Source organism: Phaenicophaeus curvirostris, chromosome 4, assembly GCF_032191515.1.
Source record: "Phaenicophaeus curvirostris isolate KB17595 chromosome 4, BPBGC_Pcur_1.0, whole genome shotgun sequence".
NCBI lineage: Eukaryota > Metazoa > Chordata > Aves > Cuculiformes > Cuculidae > Phaenicophaeus > Phaenicophaeus curvirostris.
Genome location: NC_091395.1, coordinates 7,373,263 through 7,399,823, shown reverse-complemented (window position 1 = coordinate 7,399,823; position 26,561 = coordinate 7,373,263). Strand labels below are relative to the sequence as shown.

General features: G+C 41.9%; 1 protein-coding gene across 1 annotated transcript in view; it reads right to left on the bottom strand.

The window, feature by feature from the left end:
• The window catches only part of FAT4 (FAT atypical cadherin 4), a 141,251-nt gene extending 114,965 nt beyond the window's left edge, over nt 1-26,286 (bottom strand). The window contains exon 1 of the mRNA XM_069854967.1: nt 20,944-26,286. Coding sequence (XP_069711068.1) covers nt 20,944-26,286 — 5,343 coding nt within the window. The remainder of the gene's footprint in view (nt 1-20,943) is intronic.
• Between the last annotated feature and the right edge of the window lie 275 nt (nt 26,287-26,561).

Below are 26,561 nucleotides of genomic sequence, written 5' to 3'. Positions count from 1 at the left end.
AAGAACTGTAATGAGAGAAAAATGAGGTAGTACATCCCAGAGAAACATCACATACACGCCTATATAAACACAAATAGCTTTCATACATTTGCCTAGCTTGATATACGTTCACAAGTTCACTATGGGCAATTCAAATGAGTTAATGACAATTTGGTTCTAAAATGAGACTATGAAGATGTACTTAACCTTCAGGACTGGGTTATACAACCAGGTGTGGGACTCTGAGCAAGGAGAGGGGTTCTGTTGGTTGCTGTGGGTGGTATCCAACTTTCAGAGCCTAGATGAGAGCCTGGATGCCGAGGTAAAAGCCTTGAAGGTTGGCAAGGGCCTTCTCTCAGGCAGCACGTAAGGGCCAAACTTGTTTGGTTTGGCTCTCTTCATCTTTTATTTACTTGCAAAACAACATATAATTTGCTATTTCAGTAGCTCAAGAGACTACGTTTTAATAGATAACAACTTCACTCTAAGTGTGAGCTTCTTAAAAGAAAAGAATTATTTACTTTGACTAGCAATTTTGTATCCTGCATGCAATGTTCAAAAGGAACCAAAACCTTCCTGGGTAAGAAATCGGAAAAACCACAGCATTAGAGGAATCTTGGTTGGGGGTAGAGCTCCTGGCATCCAGTCAGAGTGGAAAGTGATGGTAGAGGTAAAGGGTGCAATGAGAAAGGCAAGAGATTAATTGAGTAAAAGGAGACAAATGATGATTTGAGGTCTTGCAGGCAAGTGAATAGGGCTGTGACCATTTTGGGAATGAGCACGCATGAGTGGAGGGAGGAGGAGGAAAAGGTTTGGGACGTGCATGGCAGAGATAGTAGGATTGCACAATGAGCAGAAGATGGGGTGTACACCTCTCCCTCAGAGGAGAAGCAGTGAGAAGATTGTATGAATATTTGTGTTCCCAAGCATGAGTAAGGGTCTGCCTGGTTGCCTGTGTCAGACAAAGTTCAGGACCCATGCAGGTGAAGGGAAAATAAGTGGACTGATTTATTCATCTGAGCATACCTCAGCATTCAGGTTATTTTTAATCACAGAGTATGAACGAAACAGGTGTCAGAAGAATGAAATCTTCAAATAATAACTAAAAATGCCTTTAGTTATTGCTCTTAGCCTGTAATGCTTATTAGAGTATCTTGGGAAAACGCATCTGGATTCCCAAATTTCTTTTGCATGAGCCGTTCTTCCAACAGCCAGGAGGATGAAAGGGCTGAAAGAGCATCTCCTGCACTCTTTCACAGTATGCACGGAGGAGCATGGTACAACTTCTTCAGCTTCATTAAGAACAAACTGTTTCTCACTTAAGGGCACCCCCTTTCATTATACTAATATTTCTCTACCACAACTGCTGGAGTCCAATCACAACACATATCCATCACTGACTAGAAGCAGCCCCTCAGCCCTGGGACACTGCAGCTACTGTTCCCTCTCTGGGCTTTGTTTTCATCTTCCCTTGTTTTGCCCCCCAACAAACCATGGTACAATCACTCCTCCTGCACACTCCCCTCCCCAGATCCCAGCTGTCAATACCCCCTCGCTCTGTTCCTGGATATGCGAGCACTCCAGAGTCAATCTTCCCATGAAAATCAAGTCAATGACCTGCCCTTCTCCATTCCTTGAGAACCAAAAAAAAAAGACGGCCATAATTTTTCTTCCCCTCAGTTCTCACGTGTTGTTAATGTTCACTTGAGTTGTTAGGCAATACAAAATGCATTAATTCCTCCAAAGTGAGTTCACCATGAAAGATTTAATTGTGGCTGATTAGGCATAGTTTTCTTTTTACCCACCCCCCTCTTTTTTTTGGGTTGGAGAAAAAGAAGAGCAGAATGCAAAGATATTTTTCACTCAAAGCCCACGTTAGCCTTATTATCTAATCAAGTGGAAAGGCCTTTGTCTGCTCTGGCCCAGTCAGAAGTGCAGCAATAAAAACCTTTAAGATTTTTCTCAATCCTTTGTTATCCCAAAAGACCCAAGTTTAGTCAATTGCTGTCACATCACTAGAAAGAAAGAGAGGAGGAAAACAGAAAAGAATGAGAAAAGACAGTGCTGTAGCTGTTTAAAAAAAAAGGCACTTTTTGTAACCCTTGAAGAAGTCTGGTACACAAAATTGCACAGTAACTTTTAGAAGATTTGCATTTAAAAGATTGAATACAGGTCGCTTCCCTGTGACCATAGAAACATTAGAAAAGGTAGAAAATTCAGTCTACTGAACTTCAAGTGACTTTATTAAAGTGTCACTAATCAGAACCCAAAGACATAAGGTTTTAGTGTTTGGTCTAACAAAGTGAATAAAGCCGAATGACCTTCTAAGAGCATTATGTTTTTCAAAAACCACTTGTCAACAGCAAGTTAAATAAGAAAAACTTGATAGCTTCTAAGAAATAAGTACTCTCATACAGCTCACAAGAACAGAACTGAACTATGTCTGTGAAAACAGGAAGATACGGCTCACGTAAGACAAAAGAAAAGAAACTTTTAAACATGACACTATAAGGACAACTAAGCATTTGCTCTTATTTGCGAGAGTTTAAGACAAATTTCAAATGAAAATATTTGAAATATTAATATGAAGTTAATACCTATGTGTAGTATTAGTAGTAACATGGGGATGAGGGCAAATATCTAACAAGTTCATTATGAAATGCTCTTTATCCACATCAGCAGCGCTGGGGCCACTGACAGGTAGACACTGACAAATCACTGAAAATAAGTTGCATCCACAAGACATCTTTTGTCATCAGTCAGAAGATTATCTGACTCAAAGCTCATTCAATACATACATACACCTGAGGCATCACCGCTCCTATCAGGCAGGCATCATCTCTGACTCAGTTTTGTCTCCAGAGTTGTTCCCACCTTATATAATTGGTACAATTTAGTTTGTTTATTCAAAAGTCTTCATTATGCTTCAAAAGTAGCATGGTGCAAAGAGATTGACCACATCAATGCTTTCCTTTTCAGTAGAGAGGTTATATTCTAGTGATGCGAGCTCTAACTACACCAAGACAAAAAGCAGCACAATATTCAACTGGTAGAGTTCCAATCTTTAGAGTTCCTTTAGTACCAATATTCCTTTCAGTTAATAGTAAAAAAAAATCGAATAAATCAAAATTAAGAATTGAAATTAATGAGAACTGTTAAGTTTTCCCACTGCCAAGAGAGCCTGTGAATAAAGAAAAGGGGAGAACCTGCAAGGCAGGATTTGTGAAAATAAAACAATGTGCTCAAGCACTAAAAAGGACTAGGAAACAAACAATTTAAGAATCAGAGGGGGAGAAAACTGCCTTTAGATATGATCACAGACAACACTGGGTCTTTCTGACCTTTAGGGACTGGGCTGCAGCTAGCAGGGCAGATGCAGAGGGTTCAAGCACTAGTATAGATTACTGCGCCATAACATGTGCTTCTTGTGACTTAGCTCTCAAGCTACAGGGGAAATATCAGCAACATATATCCTAAACTGCCAAATACAGATTTGTAAAGTTTATTAATCTAAACTAATAGGTGACTAGTGTCTCTGACACATAAAAAGAATGCCTTAAAAAGTAATCTATTAGCATGAAAATTCATGTCTATGAAGCCTGTAAGTAGAGAAACAATTCCGTTTCCTTTACTTACATATTGTTCCATATATTTAGCTGACACAGGGACACACATACATGACAGACCTGACTGCAACGTTCTCCTTGAGGCTCAACTCTCACAATTCCATAAAATAGTTTATTATTTTCCTCTTCCCACCAATATGCATATTCTTACGCTGCTAGGAATGTAATTAAACTCTGGTGAAGAAAGCAGCTTAATTTAAAAAAGGCACTTAATAAATTAATCCAAATGCAAACAATTCCACGTACTCTGTCTTACATTATTATACGTTTCCCAGCCATAACTGAGTGGTTCCATTGGTGGAACCAGTTGTCAGCCCAAGCCTTATAAACCTCTACTGCCTTGCAGGCCAAACTTGGTAGGCATACAAATTTTTAATAAGATTCTATACTATATTCACAAACAAAATGGAGACAATTTTACTATGCTAATTATTATTATAAATATTTTTTAAGTTTCACTCTTAATAATCATTTAGCTTAGCAATTAAGGAAGTCTTAAATATCAAATTAGCTATCATATGCAATTTCTCCAGAATTAATCCTCTGCATTATAGATACATCAATTGGTAGTTAAGCATTAAGTAACTACAACATAAGGAGTAGCTCCAAGCTACTTAGTTTCTTAATTGTCAGTGAACAAAGGTGAATGTTTTTCCACTGATTCATCCAAGCAATCTCACTGGAGATGAAAGCTCTTTAAATACTATTTTTTATTAGATCACTTCTTTTGTGGGTTTACTTGATGAATATCCTTAATTTGAAGTATTCGGTAATTAGTCTGGTCAAGGACAGTGCTGCATTCATTCCAACCCTTTACCCAATGAGAACTATTTTTGATCTAAGAAAGCTTAGATTAAAAAAAAAAAATTCTTTCTTTCAAAAGTGTAGTGTGTTTGCCCTGTAATAGAATAAATGGATATTAAAAGGCTTTAATACTACAAGTGCTAATTCTGAATTCAGTCTGAAGTAGGACCTTGGTTATGGGATTAAATTAAGAATGAAACAAAGTAAAAATAGAAATGGAATTGTTACTGCAACTCGACATTGTCTTTGATTAATGTAGAGAAGCTCCACAGTTTCCAAACCTTATTTTTGTAAGATTTACAGTGCGGGAGCCAAATTTTATTTTCACCATTGTAAGATAAGGCAGAACCTTCAAGAGAAACAAATTATTTCCCCTTTTGCGGCTGAGGCCAGATGTGATACATGAAACCAAAGAGGGGAGATGCCTGCCCAAGTCTAGCAGTCTGGCAGGTAAACACACAAGGAGAAAGAAATGTTGAACTGATGTAAATAAATAAAAATCTTTGGTTAATTACTTGTCCTTGCACTAGCCAAACACTCAGGTCTTTTTTGTCTGTGTTTTTTTCGTGTCAGTGGGACTATACACAGTCCCAACCTGGCTACTTCAGACCTTGAACAAAACAGTTATGAATGTACCATATAATGGGATAACAGCTAATGCACATAATCCCTGGGTAAGAAAATAGGCTGAGTAAAGGAGATCTTTCTATTCTGCCTGTAAGAAACCACGGGGATGCATTGCGCCGCTTGCTTACCAAAGAGATGCCAGTGAAGTTTTTCTAAGAAAAGATCTTTGGTTCTTAAAAAATTGCACTGCTTCAGCAGTAAACTCACAATGAAAGGAGAATGCTCATTTGCATCGGCTTTAAACATCCATGTTCTAGTGCTACAAAGCCTATGGCTGATAAAGTACTCTTTCTCCTTAGTAATAATTGTAATGAAAATGCAAAGATCTGGCAAGATATTTGCTTCTGAAATACTTCTCTATTACCATGGAGAATTTGGAATATCCACCATTGGATTGAAACAAAATGAAGATAAAGGAGTTTGAATGCTACTATTATTGTTAGGATTTCTTTCTTCTTTTTTAAAGGCTCTGTGGATTTCAAAGGGATAAGAACTAATCACAGAAATAAATCAAATACTGCTGCCAGTAACAGAGCAGTATGAAGTGTTAAATAAAAACAACACAAATGACTACACACTAAAATAAACACACACACAAATATAATTAACATTTGGAAATAAACAGAAGAGTAAAGTATTCCTAGGTGCCACCAATGACAGAGAAAACCATAGTACGGTAGCAAGAAAGAAACAGCACCTTTCTTCTAAAGTAAAGGTATGTTGTCCTCCCTATTTTTAAGTGATTCTCTTGAGCCAAGGCCTGAGGAAGGAATTACCTTGCAGTCACTTCACTTTGGGCGGCTGTTCCAGTAAGTAGTTCACAAAACAGTGTGAGAGACAAGCAGTAGTGGGAGCCTTTGGAGCAAGTGTCACTGAACATGCATTCAGTTAGTCCATGGTCTGCTTGACCTTCCTTCCAGGATAATGCTTGGGAGATGTGGGCTACAGGATTTGGAGCCAGGGCACAGAAGGGGTGGGGGGACTGCAGGGAACAAAAAAAAAAAAATACAAACAGAGCAAGCAAGGATGGTTACTCAGGTCAAGGTTTCCATCTCTTGCCCTAGGGAAGGTGATATGATCTATCATCCCATTTTCTAACATATTGTCCTGATGACCTCTCTTCCGCTCTTCCATGTGATGCAGTGAAGGCTCTCTATACTCTGCAAAAGGGACACGGGTGTTCCCTGCCAGGACACTCAATAACCACGAGCCTTCTGTGCCTGGGGAAGATCACTCTGCAATTGGCCAAGTGTTCACCCTCAGAGACTGCTGAAGCCCTGGCTGTGGACGACCTTGACTTCTAGAGCTACAGAATCCAGCTGCATTCCTTCATTCCGCTCATTCCTGGATCCCATTATCCACCCAGGCTAGTCTGCATTTGAAATGATGGGGCAGTTGCTTTACTAACTAAATCCTTAGATAACTTTCTTATTTTTTGGCAGACTTGTTGCAAGATACAGTTAAAGTCTGACTCCTACAACATTTCTGGCTTCCAAATAATAGCTATTAAATATAAAAAAAATGTTTTAAAAATTAAGAACATGGTTATATCTTTGATAAAGAAAAACACAAGCCTCTATTAAAAAGGAAAAAAAGATACAAGGATAGATAATAGATTTTCATAGAAAACTAAAAATAACCAGATGTACACCCAGTACAGAGAAGAGGCATTCTGTTACTCCAGTTACGTCAAGGATACAATACAGTGGCCCTTTCCATTGAGACCAAAGTCCAGCCTTACAAAGTTACTTCTTCCTACCCAAAACAGACTCACAAGAAGGGAACAAAATCCTAGGAGATGCCCATATATTCCAAGCCTATTGAAAGCTTTGATACTAAGGTCCAGTACAGGCCACTTTCAGAAAGTAAATCCACTGTCACAACAAAACAATACAAACCAGCCTGGAGTAAAATTTACATTCCTCAAAAGAAAAGTAAATCATCCAGATGAGAGACCAGCAGACAGCCACACCACTGTGCCATCATCCCACCAATGTTTTAGAAAGCCAGGGGAGCCAGACAAAACCTATCAGCCTGTAACACAAACACTCCTTCAAAAGTATATACTAGGCTGCCACTTGATGTTGTAAATTTTTGTGATACTATTCACATGCCGCAAGAAACCCAATTTCAGCATCTGTCATGATAAAACTAAATTTCAAATGTGTAGGTGTGCACAAGCTGGCACTTATGAAACTATCACTGTTTGAATATAATAGCTCAGAAGGAAATAGACTTTTAGGGGACTGAGCAAAAAACATAGAGCTGGAAGCTACTGACTGGCATTGACAGTGTAAACCCACAATGCCATAAAGTACTTTTACAAAGGGTTTATCTTTAAAAGTACATAAATTAAAATGAACACATTGAAACTACCCTGCTGTAACTTTCACATCAGTCTATATATAACATCTGTTAAATGGATTTAAGATTGCCACATTACATACTTTTGTATTTAAAAAGTTGTGGTGAATCACATAGATCTATCCTACTGTTCTTTGCATGATTTGCCAGGGGGCAGAAATCACAGTAATTTACAAAGTTCTATCAGCTAACACAAGAAAAAACCTCTCTCTGAAAGAACAAAGCTCCCAGAAAGTAAACCATGTGTCTTGAGAGAAGTTACAGACAAATGTAAGTAACGTCACTGAGCAGAAACTGTGGTGCATCTGGAGAGCCAAATGAAGAAATACCTCAATGTTATAATCCCCAGGTAAACCAAATACTGAGAGAGAAAACTTGCAGGGGATGAGAGCTTGCAAGTGACTCCAAAACTCACCACCACTTCAATTGAAAGGAGTCCTGGTTCTTACAGCAGTAAAAAAACAGCTCCATTCAAAATGTCCTAGGTGAAGCAGCATACATTTCTCAAGGATTTCCCATTTTAGTGAGCAACCCATTTTATTTTACATAGGAAACATTTTGCTTTCATGTAAATCAGGAGGTGGCCTACAAGAAGTCTTGGTGACATCAGAACATCAAATGTTGTTAGCTTTACACTAGTAGTTTTTCTGGTCCCTATGGAACTAACCAGAGAAGTGAAGATACCAGGATTTTGTTGTCAGGTCTTTACGTGTGCACACACTCAAGTTTCTCAACCACAACACGATCTACATCTTCCCCCCAGTAAAGAACCATTCTTATTGCCAAGAATTTTTACTTTAAATAATATCTTCATTCAGATAAAACTCATAAAGTTATGTCGGTGAGCTTAGCTGCTATTAGTAGCTGAAATAGATGTGATATGTGTACAATATATGCCCACTTTGCACTAATTTAGATGGCTTCTCCATTCTTTTTACCAGCCTATGCAAACATTAATTACCTACTCCCTGACTTGTGTTGGATAAAGCAGCTGATTTTTGTATTTTTAAAGCTACATCACAACTGAAAGGACTTTTAATTAATACTAGATAAAGCTCCTCTTTACTTTTAAAATTACACAAACAGCAAGCAATGTGTATGTTTACAAATGAATTTCTAGATTTTAATTGACTTCTGGACATAGGCTCCTACACAACTGTTGTCCATTAAGTTGTCCCATAGCCCACTCGCACTATAATTTATTGCTAGCTCTTCTCCTTGGAGTACTGTGCTAATACCATTGTCTTGTATTCCTTTTTAAAGAGCTACATCCATGTAAAGTGCCTAATTATAGACCGTAGAACATCTCTATTTCCTTATTTCCTTGGCAAAGGCAAGGTTTTTGTTACATGTTTAGTGTTTACCCTGTGTCGCTTTCAATATAGATTTTAATCTACACAAATAAAAGGTCTTTCTTATTTACCCAGGGCCTCATTTTCTGCTTTGTTACACCAATGTAAATGAGGACTAATTTAATTAAATAAGATATAGTTACAGTAATGGAAAATTAGCATAACTCAAAGAAAAGCCAGTCCACTGTTACTAATAATCTCTTTTATAAACTCCAGATTCTCATCCTCATATATCCTCTGCAGAAGCAAACTTGCAATAATAATGATACATTTTCACAGGAAAAATATTAGCATTTTCCTGCTCACACAAAGGTCAGTTTGGTTTTGGTTGGTTGGTTGGTTTTTTTGGGGTTTCTTTTAGAGGGCATGTAGTTAAAGTAGTTGAGCTGCATTTATTTTTCTATTTGTATAGTAGCAGCCACAATTAATATTCATAAAATTATGCTGTATTTATAGAGGAGAGTGTTTGTGCATCCCCAAAAGGCATCAAAAAAATTGCATTCAGTTTTATCGCATTGAACCTCAGAACGAAACACTGTTGCCCTCCAAAAGTTTTGGTCAGCTTTGCTGCCCCCCAAAAAATAGTATTTCAATGTCTGTTTTAAAAAAATATACCTATGGGGTGATCAAGGAAGAAGAGAAAGAGCATTTAGAAGACAAGAGACCAATAGCACAGTTGGATAAGTTTGGTCTTAGTTATTTAGTGTATACCATTAGAAGCATGGCTTTGCAACTCAATTTTGAATGTATTAGTTTCTATGAAAAACAACTGTAATATCTCAACTTAACAACTGCAAATTGAAAATTATATTCAAAATTAAATTCACTTGCTTTCAAGTACCGTCTATCATGCACACCAAGAAGAGCATCCTGTGGTTTTGCAGCTTCAATGAGCAGAACATTACTGCTGTAACTTACAAACCAAGAATCTTTAAGGTCTGCTAATGACACTGCCTCTTTAAGACTAAAAAAAATGGGGTAAAAGAAGACTCACCTCTACTCCCTTCTTCTCAGCCCTGCCCTGATGGATGGTGTCGCTCATGGGTGTAACAGATCCAATGAACTTGGAACAACCGCTATGTATGGTGACAATGATTAATTTCTGCTTTAAAGCTCAGACATACCACTTTTAGATAGGGGAGACCAGTTAATTTCTACAACAATAAATAACAGACGCTAAGAAGAACTGGACTTTGCTCAGATTACAAAGCCTGTTGGACTTGCTCTTCCCTTATGAACTCACACCTCTGCCCTGTGGTGGCTCAGCTTCCTCCTCTGCCAAACATGCTGCTGAGAGACTCAGGCACTCCATGGAGGAATACATATTATCTATATATGTGTGGATATACACATGTACACATGTTTAGATATAAATACGTATCACAAAGGATGTTAATAAACAAATAATCATGGTAATAAACAACCTGAGAAACAAGGAGACATGAAGGAACCGTGTTAGAGGGCAGCTGGCATTGAGGCCAATTATGAGCAGAAGCAACCATGTGCTTTTAAGGCTTCTCAGTCCAATTTTTAGGAGCTACTTTAAGCATTCCATTGGATTTTTTCTATTAGCAGATAAGAAGCGAATGTTGGACAGCATGACATAAATCCCTGAGGACACATTATTGTTCATTTGTTACAGAAACCTGAAAGGAGGGCTTAGCTCCAGCCTTTGGCGTCCTACTGAGCACAGACGTGCAGAGTATTGAATTTATACAACTTCTTTCCTACACTGTAAAAATGTATTAAAATAAACATACCCACGTAGTTGTCTTCCTCCCTTCTTACCCCTCTCTCGCACAAAAAGTCAAAACAGTATTGAGCAGGAAAAAAATTAAAAAAACCCAACAAAACAATAAGAGACACCTTTATCAGCCTCAGCCATCTGTGTTCCTTTAGTCTGATCCAAGTATTTTGGCAGGCATGTGCGCAGCTTGCTCCTACCCAATATTATCCTGCCCTGCAAGAAAACGTCCACTCCCACTTCCTCCCCTCTCCACAAGCACATGGGTCAAGCAGTGTTCTCAGTCTGTTGATTGCAGGACTTGAAATAATAAGGTATCGGTGCCTATGCTTAATTAATTACTATCTCAACACTTAACCTCATTCCATGTAACTGCAACCCCATTTGATAACACAGCACAAAGAAATAAATAGATGATAAAAACCCATGAGACTTTCTGAGCTGACCACAGAAATTATTTAGAATTAAGAAATTTATACATAAAAATTGAATACAATAAGATGCCTCCTTGGAAGTTAGGAGTGCAGGAGATAAGAGAGCTGTTAGAGAGAAAACAGTGGAAAGAACACCTCCACTTCATATAAGATCACTACTGCCATACAAATTAGTTTCCAGACAATCTGAAATGACCCTGCTGGGGTTAAAATCTGAATTTTCATTAATTTGTTCACTGAAACCATAAAGTTTCAGATTCTTGCCTAAAAGCAGACAGGCATAAAAACTTTACTAGCCAACTTCCAAAGGGAATAGAACGGTGCTCAGAAAAATGTCATTTAAATACACACAAACAAAAATACAGGTCTCGAATGAATAACAGTGCAATAAACTATTGAGTTTGCCTTCTGTTTCTAAACAATCCTGTAATTGCAACATGTCTTCGTACTTCAGACAGCATGACATTTTGATAGATTAAAAAGATTTCTTGTATTGAAAAGAAAGAATGTGGAAGGGTAAAAGCACCAAGAATACTCTAAAAGAAAACCCTTATGGAAATTTCAACTTTAAGGATATGTATTACAGATGTGTGCCATAGCTCAGGCATCTTTTTTATTGCTCTAAACTACTCAAGTAGAATTATCTTAATTTATCAAAAATTATTCAAAAAGGAGTTGACATGAAAAGCCTTCAACTCAGTTTTCTCTCCAGCTCTCCAAGGAACAATTTATCTTGTAGTACACTACAAAGGAAACATCATCACATGTTTCCCCATACACAGTGCCCATGGCAAAAAAACTTAAGCTAGAGGAGTGTGTAAGCACTGCTTTTTCTATCTTAATACACATTTATGCCTCATGATGTAAACTTGGTTTTTAATATCTCCCCAGTTGCTTCAGGATGCTATACATCAAATTCTTGTTTTGACAGTCAACTGCTATTTCTGACTTTATTTCTGCACTATCTAGCATTGAATGCTATTTAAATTAATTTGATCTAAACAGGATATAAATTCTGAATATAGCTTAAAAAGAAGACTACAGATTTGAATAGGTGAAATATCACAGACGTATTCTATAGAATTAGTATTTTCTTGGGTTATTTCTATTTCAAGAAATGTTGCACCTATCCAATTAACACTTTTGCCTAAAACCCCAAAGAGGACTAGATATGAAGCACTCGCTTCAAGCTGTAAATTAGTATTTTACTCACTCATATTCCAGATAAACACCTTGAAAAGGCTTCAAAAGCATTAAAATTATATCTATCACTAAAGGAAACCTTAAGGAAAAAAGCTTAGATAGTTTTATAGCTAAAACTAAGACTCACTAGCATAACTCACTGGGTTAAAAAAAAAATGGGTTTTGTTCATTCTTTGCTTCATAGTAGACGTTAAACTCACAGCAGCAGCAATATCAGATCAGAGCTATGAATCAGCTCTGAGCAGCTCCGTATCCGACACCTGGCAGAAAGCCACTGGCAGGACTGCAGAACCTGCTTCCAAAAGCACACGAGTGCCTCAGCACTGGTCCACCTCTGCTCTCTAGGAGAAAAGATAGGAATGAATCGTGCAGCTATGCCAGAGACCTCCAAAAGCGGTCGCTCTGGCAGCACAGCTTGTATACCCACTCTTTGTTCCCATCAGCAACAGCGACTGCTACGCTCTGTACCAATAAGCTGCCCCATAAAAGATACATCCAACTAAGGCCCTGGAAATGACTCAAAAGACACAAAGTCTCCAGCTCATCAGTTTTATCAGTGCTGTTCATACAGAATTAAATAAGAAGTAGATATGGGGGCATGGCAGGCTGGGTATTGTAGCTCTGGTACAGAACCCCAGCTCCCCAGGGGAGGCAGGGGCACTTGACTTCTTGCCATGCTGGAGCAGCCGGCAGAGACCCAGGACACACCTACTGAAGTCAACCCTGGAAACAGCAGCTTTAGTGTTCTCTTAAGCCCTTATATTAACTTTTCTTTTTAAAAAAACAAACCAGAAATCCCCCAACAAATTATGAGAGTTTGTTGTTTTTTTCTAGGTTACTGGAGACATACTATAGCACAACACAGGAGCACGCACGTGACGCCAAACACAAAACACAGCGATTTCACTCTGAACCTTATTCATCACTCACCTTGTACCACAGAAACTGTGGAAGAAACAAGTATGTCCCCATTTCCCTTCTGAAACACCTAAAAACCAATGCAAATAGTCATACTGCCACACTTTCCTTGCCTTTTACACATTTCTTTGCTCATAATGGTATCTTGGGTCTTGACCCATGCTGGGAACAGTCTAGCTAGGTACCTGATGATAAGTGAAAACAGTACAGGCAGATGATACAGAGAAGGAACCTGCAGCATTAGCTGATACAGTCTGCTGGCTTTCAAAGCACATCCAGCTGAGTAGCTGAAGAGAGAATTTGATATGTACATGCATACTTAGAAGAACTAGCCACAATGCTGGAAAATGTGGACATTTGAAATCAAGAAAGTTAAGATTTTGTGTTGATGTTGATAATACTTCGCATACAAGCCCTACGGCACATACAGCTATTCCCATTTGTTTCCCCTAAAGATGTGCGACAAAAGTCCTTTCTTTGAGTTTCAGCTCTGTTGGAGGATCAAGATCAACTTCATGAAGCTCTTAGGAGTTATCTTCCCTTGCCCAGCCACTGCAAGGAATCCAGACTTGGTCAGGGAATGCCACCTCCAGGCCACAGACAAAGGGGGAAGGTGATGCATTGCGAGATGATGCTCTTCTTCAAAGGAAGGAGCCCACAAAGCTCCTCCTGCCTAACTGAGCCTCACAGACCTCTGAATGTTTTCACCACAAGCATGCCTTTCTGTCTGTAGAGTTGGACGTCTGGATGCCTGCATTAAATATAGAACCCTTATATACTAATTGAAGTTCACTATGTCAATATGAGCAAGACCCTATTAACAGTGTGTATGCATGAAGGCTGCAGAATTCTAAATACTAAGGCAAACTCTTGTTTTCATTACTTTTGCATAGCTCTTGGCACATAAATTACCACTTCATAATAGGCTCTTTGAAATTCTTTTGCATTAACTAATGTGACTATATGTATTTTTACAGTGCAATCATAGCTATCAGGTTCCATCTGTTCTACTGTCCTTTTGGTATGTTATTGCTCTAAGGAAGTAAACAAAAATAGATCACTACAAAAACAAACCTGGGTGACAGTCTAGACTAGGGTCTAATTAAAAAAAAGATTTATTAGAATAGAGAGAAACATTGTGGCAAAACAAAGACACAGTTTCTGTAACATATCTGGTATTATTCTTGGCAAAGTAAAGTAAGGCTATAAATTTACTGAAACAGATTGGTATGGTACTTATGTACCATACTGATCTGGCATCACTTTTCCTGGCTATGAGAATATGTTAGGAAAACTGTCTGTTTTACCTCAATTCTAGTCACTGTAAATTTCTTTTCTCATTAGAATCTGAGAGTACTGGGGATTGTCTACGTACAGGGTTTGGACAGACACAATTACATGAGTAAGAAACCCAACTGACTTAACAACAATGCTACTCCCTAGTCTAGACACAGTTAAAGCAGACTATAACAGTGAAACTATGTCGTGCTAAGGGGTTGCTTTGATACAAATTAAACAGGCACCTTGTAATTGGAGGGATGGGAAGTGGCCCTTGGAGGGGCAGTTCAACAACATCCAACCTCTGGAAAGACCATTGAAACATCTGGAGCCTCCTTCCATCAATCAAAAGGATACAAACGTCTTCTGATGAGATGCAAAAACAAGGTTCAAGATACGCACAGGAAATGAGAAAAGACAACAGCAAAGATGTCAGGAGCCTACAACAATGCGGTCTTACCCAAGTAAGGTTTCTGGTGACAGCAGGGGATACCAAGAGCACAGGCACCACCAATTGTTTCATCTAACACTTGGACGTGGAAAGAAACCTGCACTCCAGCAGCTCAGGGAGGGTATCACTTTACATGGAAATGGACTCACTTATTAACATCAACAAAACCCAAGAATCATTTAGAGATCTGTATGAAGAATTTAACACTTAGCAAAAGTAGGCACATTAAAATTTTGCCCCATTTTTTTGGCTATTATTTCTACTGTTTTCATTAGTGATGCATGACAAATCATATTTTCCGTAATAAGGAAGACTTGGTTTAAAGTCTAGTGATTTTTAACTTAAAAACTATGAAGCAACCTCAAATGCAAGAATGTTCAAAGGCTGCTAAAGCAACAAAGAAATGAGAAATTCTAGATATTAAGAAAATGTAGCAGGGCAGAATCATTAAAGAAATGAGAGAAGATGAAAAAAAGGGACAACTTTGAACTGAAACTCACAAACTGGTTTGGAACAGTTTTTGACACAAGCCACATTCATCTCCCACTCTATTTCAAGGAGAGCTTAGAGATCCCTTTTCAGATCAGTGCAAACGATAGCAATAACTTAAATAATCCATGTTTCTCAGAATCAGCAATATCAGCACTGGGAAGAAAAAAAACTGGCTTTGGAGCTGGGACAAGGCAGCATATTTTCATTGTTTACTCAAACGTTTCATAAGTAGTTTCCTTTGTCAAGCTACAATTAATGTGCCATGTATCATTAAAGAATAAAACGATTTATAAATAGTATGAATACAAGGAGTACTCCATTGTTCTTATCTGTACTGGTAAATACGAGACATGCCAGATAAGGCTTCTCTGAAATGAGTCTTAGACTCTCTGACTAAATTTAAAGCCCTCCACCATTAGCCAGCTTGGTCAGAAAAGTAAGACCTTCAATGTTTACCCCCACCAATCCATCCCTTTCCCTCTCTCAAAGGGATGTTAGGTCCAGGCCCATATCCCTACCCAAACAGGGCAAAGGATGCATTGCACTCCTATGGTTTGGGCAGCCTGTTCTGCAACATATTCTGTCATTTCTGCTTAGAAGCATCTTCTCTTTCTTAGTGCAGGCTTCTGGAACCCTGCACTAGATACGTGCAACAGAGGAGACAGTTTTTTAGTGCCTTCATCTCATTCCTAGGTCTAGCAGGGACATGCGTGGTGCACGAGTGACATAGAGCTAGCTATGTCACAGGACCTTGGCTAGGCTGAATCAAAAAGCTCCACATAAACGAGCTGCATCGTGTGATCACAGTTTTATGACCATGGCTGCAGTTTACACTGCGTCAAGACAAAATGTCCTATGACTTTCTTTCCAGGACACAAGGGCCATTCATTCTGCCTGTCTTCGATAATTTCCAGGTCTTCACTATGCCAGCAGCAAGCATTGTCTAAAATCCACACATCTTGCCTAATTAAAGAACGAACGCTTTTTCCCTTGACTGTGGATTTAGGAGGTAAAAGCCTCCCCTCAACTTGGAAGTCCAAGCTTACTAATAGTGCAAGTCAATAAATGTAGCACAAGAAGCAGCTATGAAGGTACAAATGCAAAAGAACACTCAGTGCCTCATGCTTCCCTGTCTGAAAATGAAGACAATCGCCCCTCTTTCGAGAGCATGTTAACATTCACAGGTAAAAAGTGCTAGTATGATCACTGATCTGCCTCTCCAAGTATTTTAATTTTCAAAACAATACCATCACTAAACCCTTCATTTAAAGTTCATACGCGTTCTTCTTTTACACTCTTCCTTCCCTTCCTTGGAAACTATGAACCCATTTAAAGTATAGGAAAGATGTTTAACTGAACAAGTAGTTCACCTCTCAAACTGTTGCCCTCTCATTTGCCATATATGATATACATGTTAGCACTACTAGTTCCTAGCAAACCCACTCACTGTTCCTTTCGAGAAACCATCCTCCAAAGGGTTAAGTATGCAAACTAGAGATCCTGTCTAATTCTGTTTAATCCCTAATAACACAGCACAGAAGATAAGGTATTGTCCCAGGATTCCTATTATTACTGCCAGCTGAGAAAAAGGGTACATCATACGACCACCCAAAAGATTCCACAGCACACGATCATTGTTTTGGGAAGCAGGATTCACATGGTTTGGAAGAGATGTCAATATGCATTAGTCATTCTCTATTAAATATAAAATCATGATGATGAAACCCCCTGCCCTGCCTGAAGAGGTTAAAAGAGAATTTAAGTCCAAGAGCCAAGGAGCTAAGCAATTCCTGAGTTTTTCTTTCAGCATAAACACGTAATAAGCTGTAAAACAGCAAACAGAAGGGCTCCCTTAAGGACACCTAAACTATTTTTTTCTTATCTGAGAAGAGCAGTGCAGCACCTAATGGTTAATACAAGAGGGGAAAAACTAAGAAAGATCACAGAACATGTTCACACAATGTCAAAGCATCTGGTTTGTCACTGTAGATTGTACAGAAATACACTAGAAGTCCAAAGTAATTTTAAAAAAGCTTTCAGATTCATTAATAACTATCCAAAATTATTCCACTTAGCTGTGAAATACAATGGATTTTCCTTGCAAATCTCAAAGTATTTGGTACTTTGAGAACAAAGCTTTACCTCACAACTTGCACTTATTGTGACACCCCTCCCCTTTTCTCTCCATATAATAATAAGCACAGAAACATACACAAATATGAAACTTAGTGCTAAAACAAACAAACAAAAAATCTACAAACTCCATAAAAAGTGTTCTTTGTTTTCTACACTCTTTGCTGTTGCTTTACTGAAAATATAATGTAACTCTTCAGCTTCAAGGCATGTCAGCTGCTTTGGCTACAGGGGGGAATTCACAACAGTTTTGCCACTGCATAGCTGTCCCCTTGAGCCCTCTCTTCAGTAAGGGCTAGCGTAGAACCCCTGTATTCCTGAACTTAAGGAAGAAAAAAAAAAAATCACACCATTTTCCAGGGACATGGGTTAATTCACTTCCATTGTAAGTGTTTTCACACAAGTCTGCTCTTCTTTATACTGCCTGTCTAGACAAAGCGTAATCACCGTTTCAAAGCTGTAAACATCTCTGTTTCACACCAGGTATCTGCCATCTAAAACCACTCCTAAAGTCTACATTTGACAAAAGATCTATTAACTTTCTTGCTACTGCTGCTCTCTCCATCAATCTCAGCCAGCAAGTTTGACGTCTGGTGGCTCTGAGCGCTCAGTGGTTCGCCTGCAAGCCACAGTGTGATTAAGATGAAGTCTGGCATCAGGGCAGAAGGTGTAGTGGGCAGTGAAGAATGAAGACGTTGTTAAGCATATCCCATTACTGTTTTTTTTCCCCTTTTCTTTAACCAGATTCATAAACAAAACCCAAAATACTCTTCATGAGAAAAGTAAGGAAAAGAAACCCAGAGAATACATAAGATTTTTTTCTCCACAAAGAACCCTGAAAACACACAAACGAGACTTCTAGCCACACATTTTATTTGCTCTGAAAACTGCCAGGTATAGTGGTACTGGATCTATTAGGTTTTTTCTGCGCACCTGCACCAATGCTTTACAACTTATCTCATGGAGGAATCTGAAAGATCAGTCTTCATCCTGCCATGTATATACCAAACAATAGTTTAAGACATTATGTGCAAAAGACCACTTAAGTTTTGTGGCTTAGTATATTCTAGAGGATCATGCACATAAATTGCCCCTCGTCAGTGTTCTGGTTATACCAACACTCAAACCATTATTTTAAAAGCTAGGACTGGATGAAAATATTAAAGCTTCTGAAATGCACGAAGACTTTAGCATCAGTGTGTTTCAAGGTGCCTTCCCAGAGGTAAGAGATAATATCCACATACTTGGGTGCTGGCTGGCTTGGTTTTTATGAAAAAAGATTGTCAGTAAACTCTGAGACCAAAATATATACACTCAATACAACCACACCACCACCCCAGCGAACAAAAAAAGAGTTAACATCCAAAAGCAACATGGAAAAAAGCTGCAGAGCTTATTCAGCACCCACTGACAGTCAGCTTCCACAAAGTTCTTCTACATTAGTTCTTCTTCAAGTGTGGGACAGCAAAAGCCATTCCAGAGAAACTGTATCAGTCAAGAGAAAGACTGCATAAGGTTTTAAGACTTTTTAAAGTTGATAGTTAATTATAATTTACAATATATTTCTAAAAAGCATGATAAGCTAATAATGTTTGGGAGCAGAAGCATTTTAGAAGCTATAAAGGTGCAAACTGTAATATGAAATCCTGGCTCCCAAGTATTGTCTTTAATGTTCAGAAATAAAGAATAAAACATCAATACAGAATAAAACATTTGCTCTTGATTTCAGAAGGGGTTTGTATTCAACAACGTAAAAATTGTTTTAAGTGTCCATGATTGTTCTCTCCCCTGCTCACCAAATATTCATGTTAAATACTTCTACAACATGCAACCCTATTGCAACCACAGGGGCTTCTATGAGCCCTTCTCCAGTCAAGAAACTCTTCTATCATGCAGGCATGACTCAAGTTGCAGGGCTGTGATCCAAATACCCACTGACAAAAGTTTAACCCCTAAAAGAACTGTCCATCAAGACAAAATATGACATAGTAATAAAAAAGTGATAAAGGCTTTATTATTTTACAAAATTACTAGCAGGGGCACAAAGATCTGCATAACAGGAATCTTCTCACAAAAACAGCATGTATTATTCATATACTAGAACAGGTCATTTTCCAATACACTGCTGCTCTTCAAACCATGATAATCAGCAGCACATAGCGCACACATTAAGATGAGCTCTCATACACACAAAGAAATCTTTGAGTTTTAACAGTGCTCAAACTCCCTGTCTAACAATTACTTTGTAGAGTATCAGTCACTGCTGGTATAGGAGACTAAGGTTACATGCCTATACAGATTATATTTAAACTACAGTAAAACAACAAAAAAGTTGTCATGGAAGAGAAAAAGCGACAGCTGCAAAATAAGAATTAGAAGTACCACATCTGCTAAAATCGAAAAGAAAGAACCCAAACCACCACAACGTCCTTCGTGGTTCAAAACTAAAAATGTAATTCCCAAGAGCAAGTACTGTTGGAGGTAACGCCTGAGATGCACAAGGGTGCAATATTGAGGTAATAATGCTCAGCTGGAGAAAGAAACCTTTGAACCACTACACACTACCAGCATCCTCTGCTGGTCAACCAACTCAGCAGCACTGGCTCCAACCTTCTAGGAATTGCAAGTTAAATGGCTCACAGTGAAGAGGACAGCTCCAGAAGATGGTGCAACTTCAAACAGATACAAGGCTCCCTTTCACACCAGGCTCCTTGGTATTCCAACAGAAGACATCAAGAATAGCGTAAGTTATTAGCTCTGTGGCTCAGTTATCAGACAACGCAAATAAAACGTCTGTACTTCACGAATGATGATGTTTCAAACCTGTTTACCACAATTTGTTCCCCAAGCTAGTTACACAGAGAACATTTAAAGACCCTTCAGTCAAGCCAAATGGCTTCGCGATAAGGAAAGTTACCAGATAAAACGTTACACTTCTACCACCTGCGACATCCAAAAACCAAAACAAGACCATTTTCATACTCATTAGTGAGGGTAAAGTTGGAGATGCATGAGGAGACAGATCTGAAGGACCTAACCACGCAGGAATGCCAAAGCACATCCAAGACTTGAGACACCAGATAAGCTGTTCAGAAAGCAATCTCTTACTGGCCAGTTCTCAGGCATATGCTGACATGATGACTGTAGAAGTTCAGTTGTAATTCACATAGTAATGCAAAGACTTAAAATAATTAACCACTGCTAAAATGAGAACGTATGCAACACTCCAAAAATGCCCGTGATTAAAGCTCTTAGCATCTAAAGTATTCAGTACCTAAAATTTATTTGATCAACATTTTGCCTGCAGTAGACAAATTTAAGCAGCATGCCTAAGCCTCTCCCAAATTTCTAGAGGCAGCTTAGAGGAGAACAGTTTGAGGTACATTAATTGAAGGGTTATCTTTAACTAATGCATCAGCAGATTTAGCTTTCAGGTCTTCTGCTTCGCGCTACTGTCTGTAAAACAGCTAACAACAAATACACAAACCGGCTCATTTAGAAAGCAAATAGGTAAATAGTTATTGAATGAAACCCTTACCTCTGCTCGTTGCGTGCGAGGCAAAACAGATGATTTTTCAATGGCGTAAACATCCACCAAGTAGAGGCGTGCTCCTTGCTCCCTGTCCAAAATGGCAGCAGTCTGGATGACACCAGTGTGGCGCCCGATGGTGAAGAGGCGACCGAGACTCTTATCTTCGCATCGGACAGACACAATGTAATATTCCACCTGAGCTTCTGAGCCCCGCGGACTCGACGCTTCAATGGATATCACATTTGTCCCAATAGGCTCACCTTCTTTTAAGATGGTTATGTATTTTGGCTGAGTGAAGACAGGGCCATCAACCCCTTGCAGAATTATAGTCATCTCAGTGGTGGATTTTCTCCTTTCAGGGCCAAGATCCGTGGCAGAAACTATGAGATTGTATATGAGCTGAGAAGGCACCAAAGCTGACGCTACCCTTAAATCTCCACTATAGCGATCCACAATGAAAGTTTCAGTATCTCCATTGATTATTTCATATTCCACTTCTCCATTAGCGCCCTCGTCAGGATCTGCAGCAATAATTGTCGTTAGGATTGAACCGATCACAACTGAAGGGTCGGCTGCGAGAGCATTTTGCGAGATGAACACAGGAACATTGTCATTTTGATCCGTTACCAAAATAGTCACATTTTTCAAAGCAAATCGCCTGGACTCCACAGGAACAGCCTGATCGGTGGCTTTGACTGTTAACTCAAAGAGATTAGCAAACTCGCGATCTATTTCAGCATTAGTAAATATTGTCCCTCTCACCTCATCTATACGGAAATGATTACCCCTTGGCATCTGTTGAATGATTGCATATGTTAACTGCCCGTTAATATCCGCATCTGGATCATGAGCCGTCACAGAAATGACAGAGCTACCAACAGGAACGTTCTCAACAATAGATTTAAAAATGTCTCCCGGGGGAAAATTAGGTGGGTTGTCATTAAAGTCCCTAACATGTATTACCACTGACATCGTAGATGACCGTGGTGGCCTTCCTTGGTCCTTTGCCGTTATATTAAGCTTATACAGAGATTGTGTCTCAAAGTCCAGTTTCTTTGCAAGAAAAATACTGCCAGTGTTGGGACTGATGCTAAAGGTCCCATGATTGTTTGTCCCTGTAATGCTATAGTGGAGGTCAGCATTGTCACCTGAATCAGAATCAGTGGCCGTGACAGACGACACAAGTTCACCAACTCTCATATTTTCCAAGACATCTACTAACAGCGTTGATTTAGGGAAGGAAGGACTGTTGTCATTTTCATCCAACACATCAATGCTCAACATGCAAGTCGAACTTAGGGAAACTGCCCCGGAGTCTACTGCTTGGATGACAAGTGAATAGGACGCAGTAGCTTCATGATCTAATTTGCCTATTAAGGTCACTTGGCCTGTGCTGCTATCAATTGCAAACTGTTTTTCTTCATTCCCCTTGATTACAGAGTAGTGAATCAATCCATTAACACCTTCATCAACATCTGAAGCAGAAACTCTTAGAACCTGTGTCAGATTTGCTGCCAATTCTGATATAGTAGCTTGGTATAGATCTTTCAGAAATTTGGGGGCATTATCATTGATGTCTTTCATGTAGATTTGTACAGTTGCCTGATCCTTTAGAGGCTTTGGCAACCCCTGATCTGTTGCTATGACCGTGAGACTAAATACTGCAGCTCCCCTTTGTCTCATAAGGGCTTCTCTGTCAAACTGATGAGTGCTTCTTATTTCCCCAGTTACTGTGTTCAGCTCAAAATCTGGCTGCATGTGCTCAAAAGAATACCTGACTTCACCATTTGGCCCAAAGTCTTTATCTACGGCATTTATTTTACCTACATAAGATCCACCCCTCTGCTCCTCTTCAAAGTAAAATACATAGTTGGTACTGTTGAACAGGGGCCTATTATCATTTACATCCTCCAGAATTACAGTAACGTTCACAGTAGCACTGAGCGGCTCTACCGCTCTATCAGAGGCAACCACCAGTAAAATATACCTTTCCTGAAGTTCACGGTCCAGTTCACTTTTTATATACAGCTGACCATCTGGGAATATGCCAAAGGCATCCCCAGTATTTCCTTCAATTATACTATAAGCTATTTCACCGTTCACTCCCGAGTCTTTGTCGGAAGCCTGTACCTTAAAGAACCTGGAATTCACAGGCTCTGATTCCAGAATAGTGATTTCATAGGAAAGCTGGTCAAACACAGGTGGGTTATCATTTACATCATGGACAGAGACAGTCAGGATAAAGTTAGAAGACAGCTGCGGCACCCCCATATCCGAGGCCAGGATTTCAACCTGATAAGACCCAGCATTTATGTCAAGTGGCCCTATTAAGTTTATGGCACCCGTTTGCTCATCAATTGAAAACAAGCCCTTTGGGTTTTGCTTAAGGCTGTAAAGGACCACACCATTAACGCCTTCATCGGGATCAACAGCTTTGGCCTGGAATATGGTATGCCCAGCTTTCCAGTTTTCAACCACATTTACACTTTCCACCGTGTGAATAAAGTGTGGGGAATTGTCATTTAAATCTTTGACAGTTATATTGACCATAGCATCTCCAGTTATTGCCCCACCACTAGCAACCACCTTCAGCTGGTAAAACGCTTGCTCCTCCCTATCAATAATACTGGCTGTGGTGATCTGCCCCGTCACTCTATTGATAGAAAACATGCCCCTTTGGTCACCTGTCGTAATAAGGTAACTGATGTTGGTGTTGAGGTCCATTGTGGAGGCAAAAACAGTACCTACGTGGTAGCCTAGGGCAACATTTTCAAAGACAACAAAACTGTACATGCTCTGGCTGAAAACAGGTGGATTGTCCTGCGTGTCCAGGACAGTGATGGTGACAATGGCTTGGTTCTGCGACTGAAGGTGGCCACCATCAGTGGCAACAATCTGCAACTGGTAAGCAGTTTTCTCCTCCCTATCAAGGGCTATTTTTGTTGTAATGACCCCTGTCTGGCCATGGACCCGAAACCTGGAGGTGTCTCCAGCTGAGATGCTGTACTTGACGGTCCCATTGGGTCCCAGATCAGGGTCCCTGGCAGACACTGTGGTCACATAAGTTCCAGCTGGCTCGTTCTCTTGGATATGGGCAAAATACTGAACAGGGTAAAACACAGGGCTATTGTCATTCACATCCAGGAGACTCACGTTAACTCGGGCTATCGAGGAAAGGGGAGGAGAGCCCAAATCAGTGGCCAGAACCTGCAGGGAGAAGTAAGCCTGCTCCTCCCGATCCAGCTGCGAGATAGTGCTGAGCTTGCCCGACACAGGATCCAAGCGAAAGATACGGCGAGGTGTCACTGAGGAAGGGCCAACTGCTGCCGGTGGTGGCTCTGCCTCCTGCAGGGAGAAGCGGACAGTCCCATTGTCCCCTAGGTCCCCATCTGTGGCACTCAGGACCAGCAGCTCAGTTCCTGATGGGGAGTTCTCAGCCACAGACACCTGGTAGCCCTCAGGCTGAGTGAAGCGAGGTTTGTTGTCATTGACATCCAGGATAGTCACCACCAGCTGCGCGTAGGAGAACTTGGGCTGCACACCCTGGTCGCGGGCACTGATGTTGAGCACCACCTGAGAAGCAGTCTCCCGGTCCAGCCCACTGGAGACAGATGTGCCCACAGCATGCCCAGTGGTGCCACCCTCGGGGCCAGCCGTGGTGACCAGCCCGCTGTGCTCGCTGATGCGAAACCAGCCAAGCTCGTTGCCCGAGACAATGCTGTATTTGAGGTTGGCGTTGAGGCCCGAGTCACGGTCCGTGGCACTCAGGCCCCGCACGTAGCTGCCCTGGGGCACCTCCTCACTGATGTTCACCGTGTAGACCGACTGCCCGAAGACAGGGGGGTGGTCGTTAATGTCATTCACAAAGATCACCAAGCTAGCTACTGACGAGCGGCTCACGGGAGCTGCCACAGCCCCATCGGGGGAAACGGAAGAAGTGGGGGAACCTGGTGGCGGGGCCCCATAGTTATCGGCCACCGCCACCGTAAGGTTATAGGCTGGGATGCGCTCCCGGTCCAACGCGGCTGCTACCTTTATGAGGCTGAGGTTGGGTACCTTACTGCTGTGCACCTCAAAGTGCCGCTGCTCGTTTCCCGCCAGGATGGATACGGAGATGTTCCCATTGGCTGCAGGGGAGTCGGCATCGCTCACCGTCAACAGAGCCACCACCGTGCCAGGAGCCGCGTTCTCATCCACGGAGGCGAAGCGGGAGGTGGCCGGGAAGTAGCGAAACTTCACGCGGGGCTCGTTGTCGTTGATGTCGAGCAGGCGGATGAGGGCCTCGGCGCGGCCGCTCAGCGCCGGCACCCCTCGGTCCGTGGCCTGCACGGTCAGGGAGTACTGCTGTCGCATCTCGTAGTCCAAGCGTTCCCGTATCCGGATCACCCCGCTCTCGGGGTCCACTTCGAACGGGAGGCTGCCAGCCCCCTCGCCACCACCACCACCCCCATCGCCTCCTTCCAGCCGGTAGCGGATGTCCGCGTTGGTGCCTTCGTCAGCATCGGCGGCGGCCACCTGGAGCACGCTGGCCCCAACGGGGGCGTCCTCGGGCACTCGCGCCTCGTAGAGAGTCTGGCTGAAGACGGGTGGGTTGTCATTGATGTCCTGGACGGTGACGTTGACCTGGAGGTACCCTCGCCGACGGGGCTCGCCCTTGTCCTCCACCTGCACCAAGAGCTGGTAGGCTGGGGTGGCCTCCCGGTCCAGCCCCCCCCGGGAAACCAGGTGCAAGAAGGCCCCTTCCCCGCTGGGGTTGAGGGTGACGTTGAGGCGGAACCGGCCCTCCTCGTTGCCGGCCACGATGCGATAGGAGCCGTGATCGACGCCGTTGGTGCCGCTGTCGGCGTCGGTGGCCGTGTCCAAGATGAGCTGGCGGCCGCTGCCCGTGTCCTCCTTGAAGGTGACCACGACGGAGGGGTCCGGGAAGACGGGCGCGTTGTCGTTGAGGTCGAGCACCAGGACCCGCACCTCGCTGGGGTAGGTGGGCTGGCTGGAGAGCACCACCAGGTCCACCACGTCGCTGGCCAGGCTCTCGCGGTCGATGGCGGCGCGGGTGTGCAGGGCGCCCGACGTGGCGTTGATGGAGAAGAGGGCGTGATGCTCGCTCAGCCGGTAGGTGAAGCCGGGCCGGGTGGCCACCGTGCCCACCCAGGTGCCGGCCGGCTGCTCCTCCAGCACCTGGAAGACCTGCCGGGGCTCGGCGGCGGCGCCCAGCGGCGGCAGCAGCGACAGCAGCAGCAGCAGCAGCAGCAGCGGAGCCCCGGGGCAGCCCATGCCGGGATGCGGGAGCCCCTTCTCCCCGCTCCCCTTCCCTCTCTCCTCGCCGCTCGCGGGGACCGCGCTCCGCATCGCCGCCTCCTACCGCCGGCAGCCCCGCTCTCCGCCGCTCCTCCTCCTCCTCTTCCCCCCCTCCACCATCCCCGGCTGCCGGCAGCTCACCGGGGCGCGCTCGCCAAACTCCAAACCCCACGGACCCTCCTGCTGCTGCTGCTGCTCCTCCCGCGCCGCCGCCCGGCCCCGGCTTTGCCCGGCGCTCATTGCTCCCTTCGCTTCTTGACGCCCCGCGCCGGCTCCCCCCCCGGCTCCCATTGGCCGCCCCGCCGCCGCCGCCCCGCCCGCCGCCC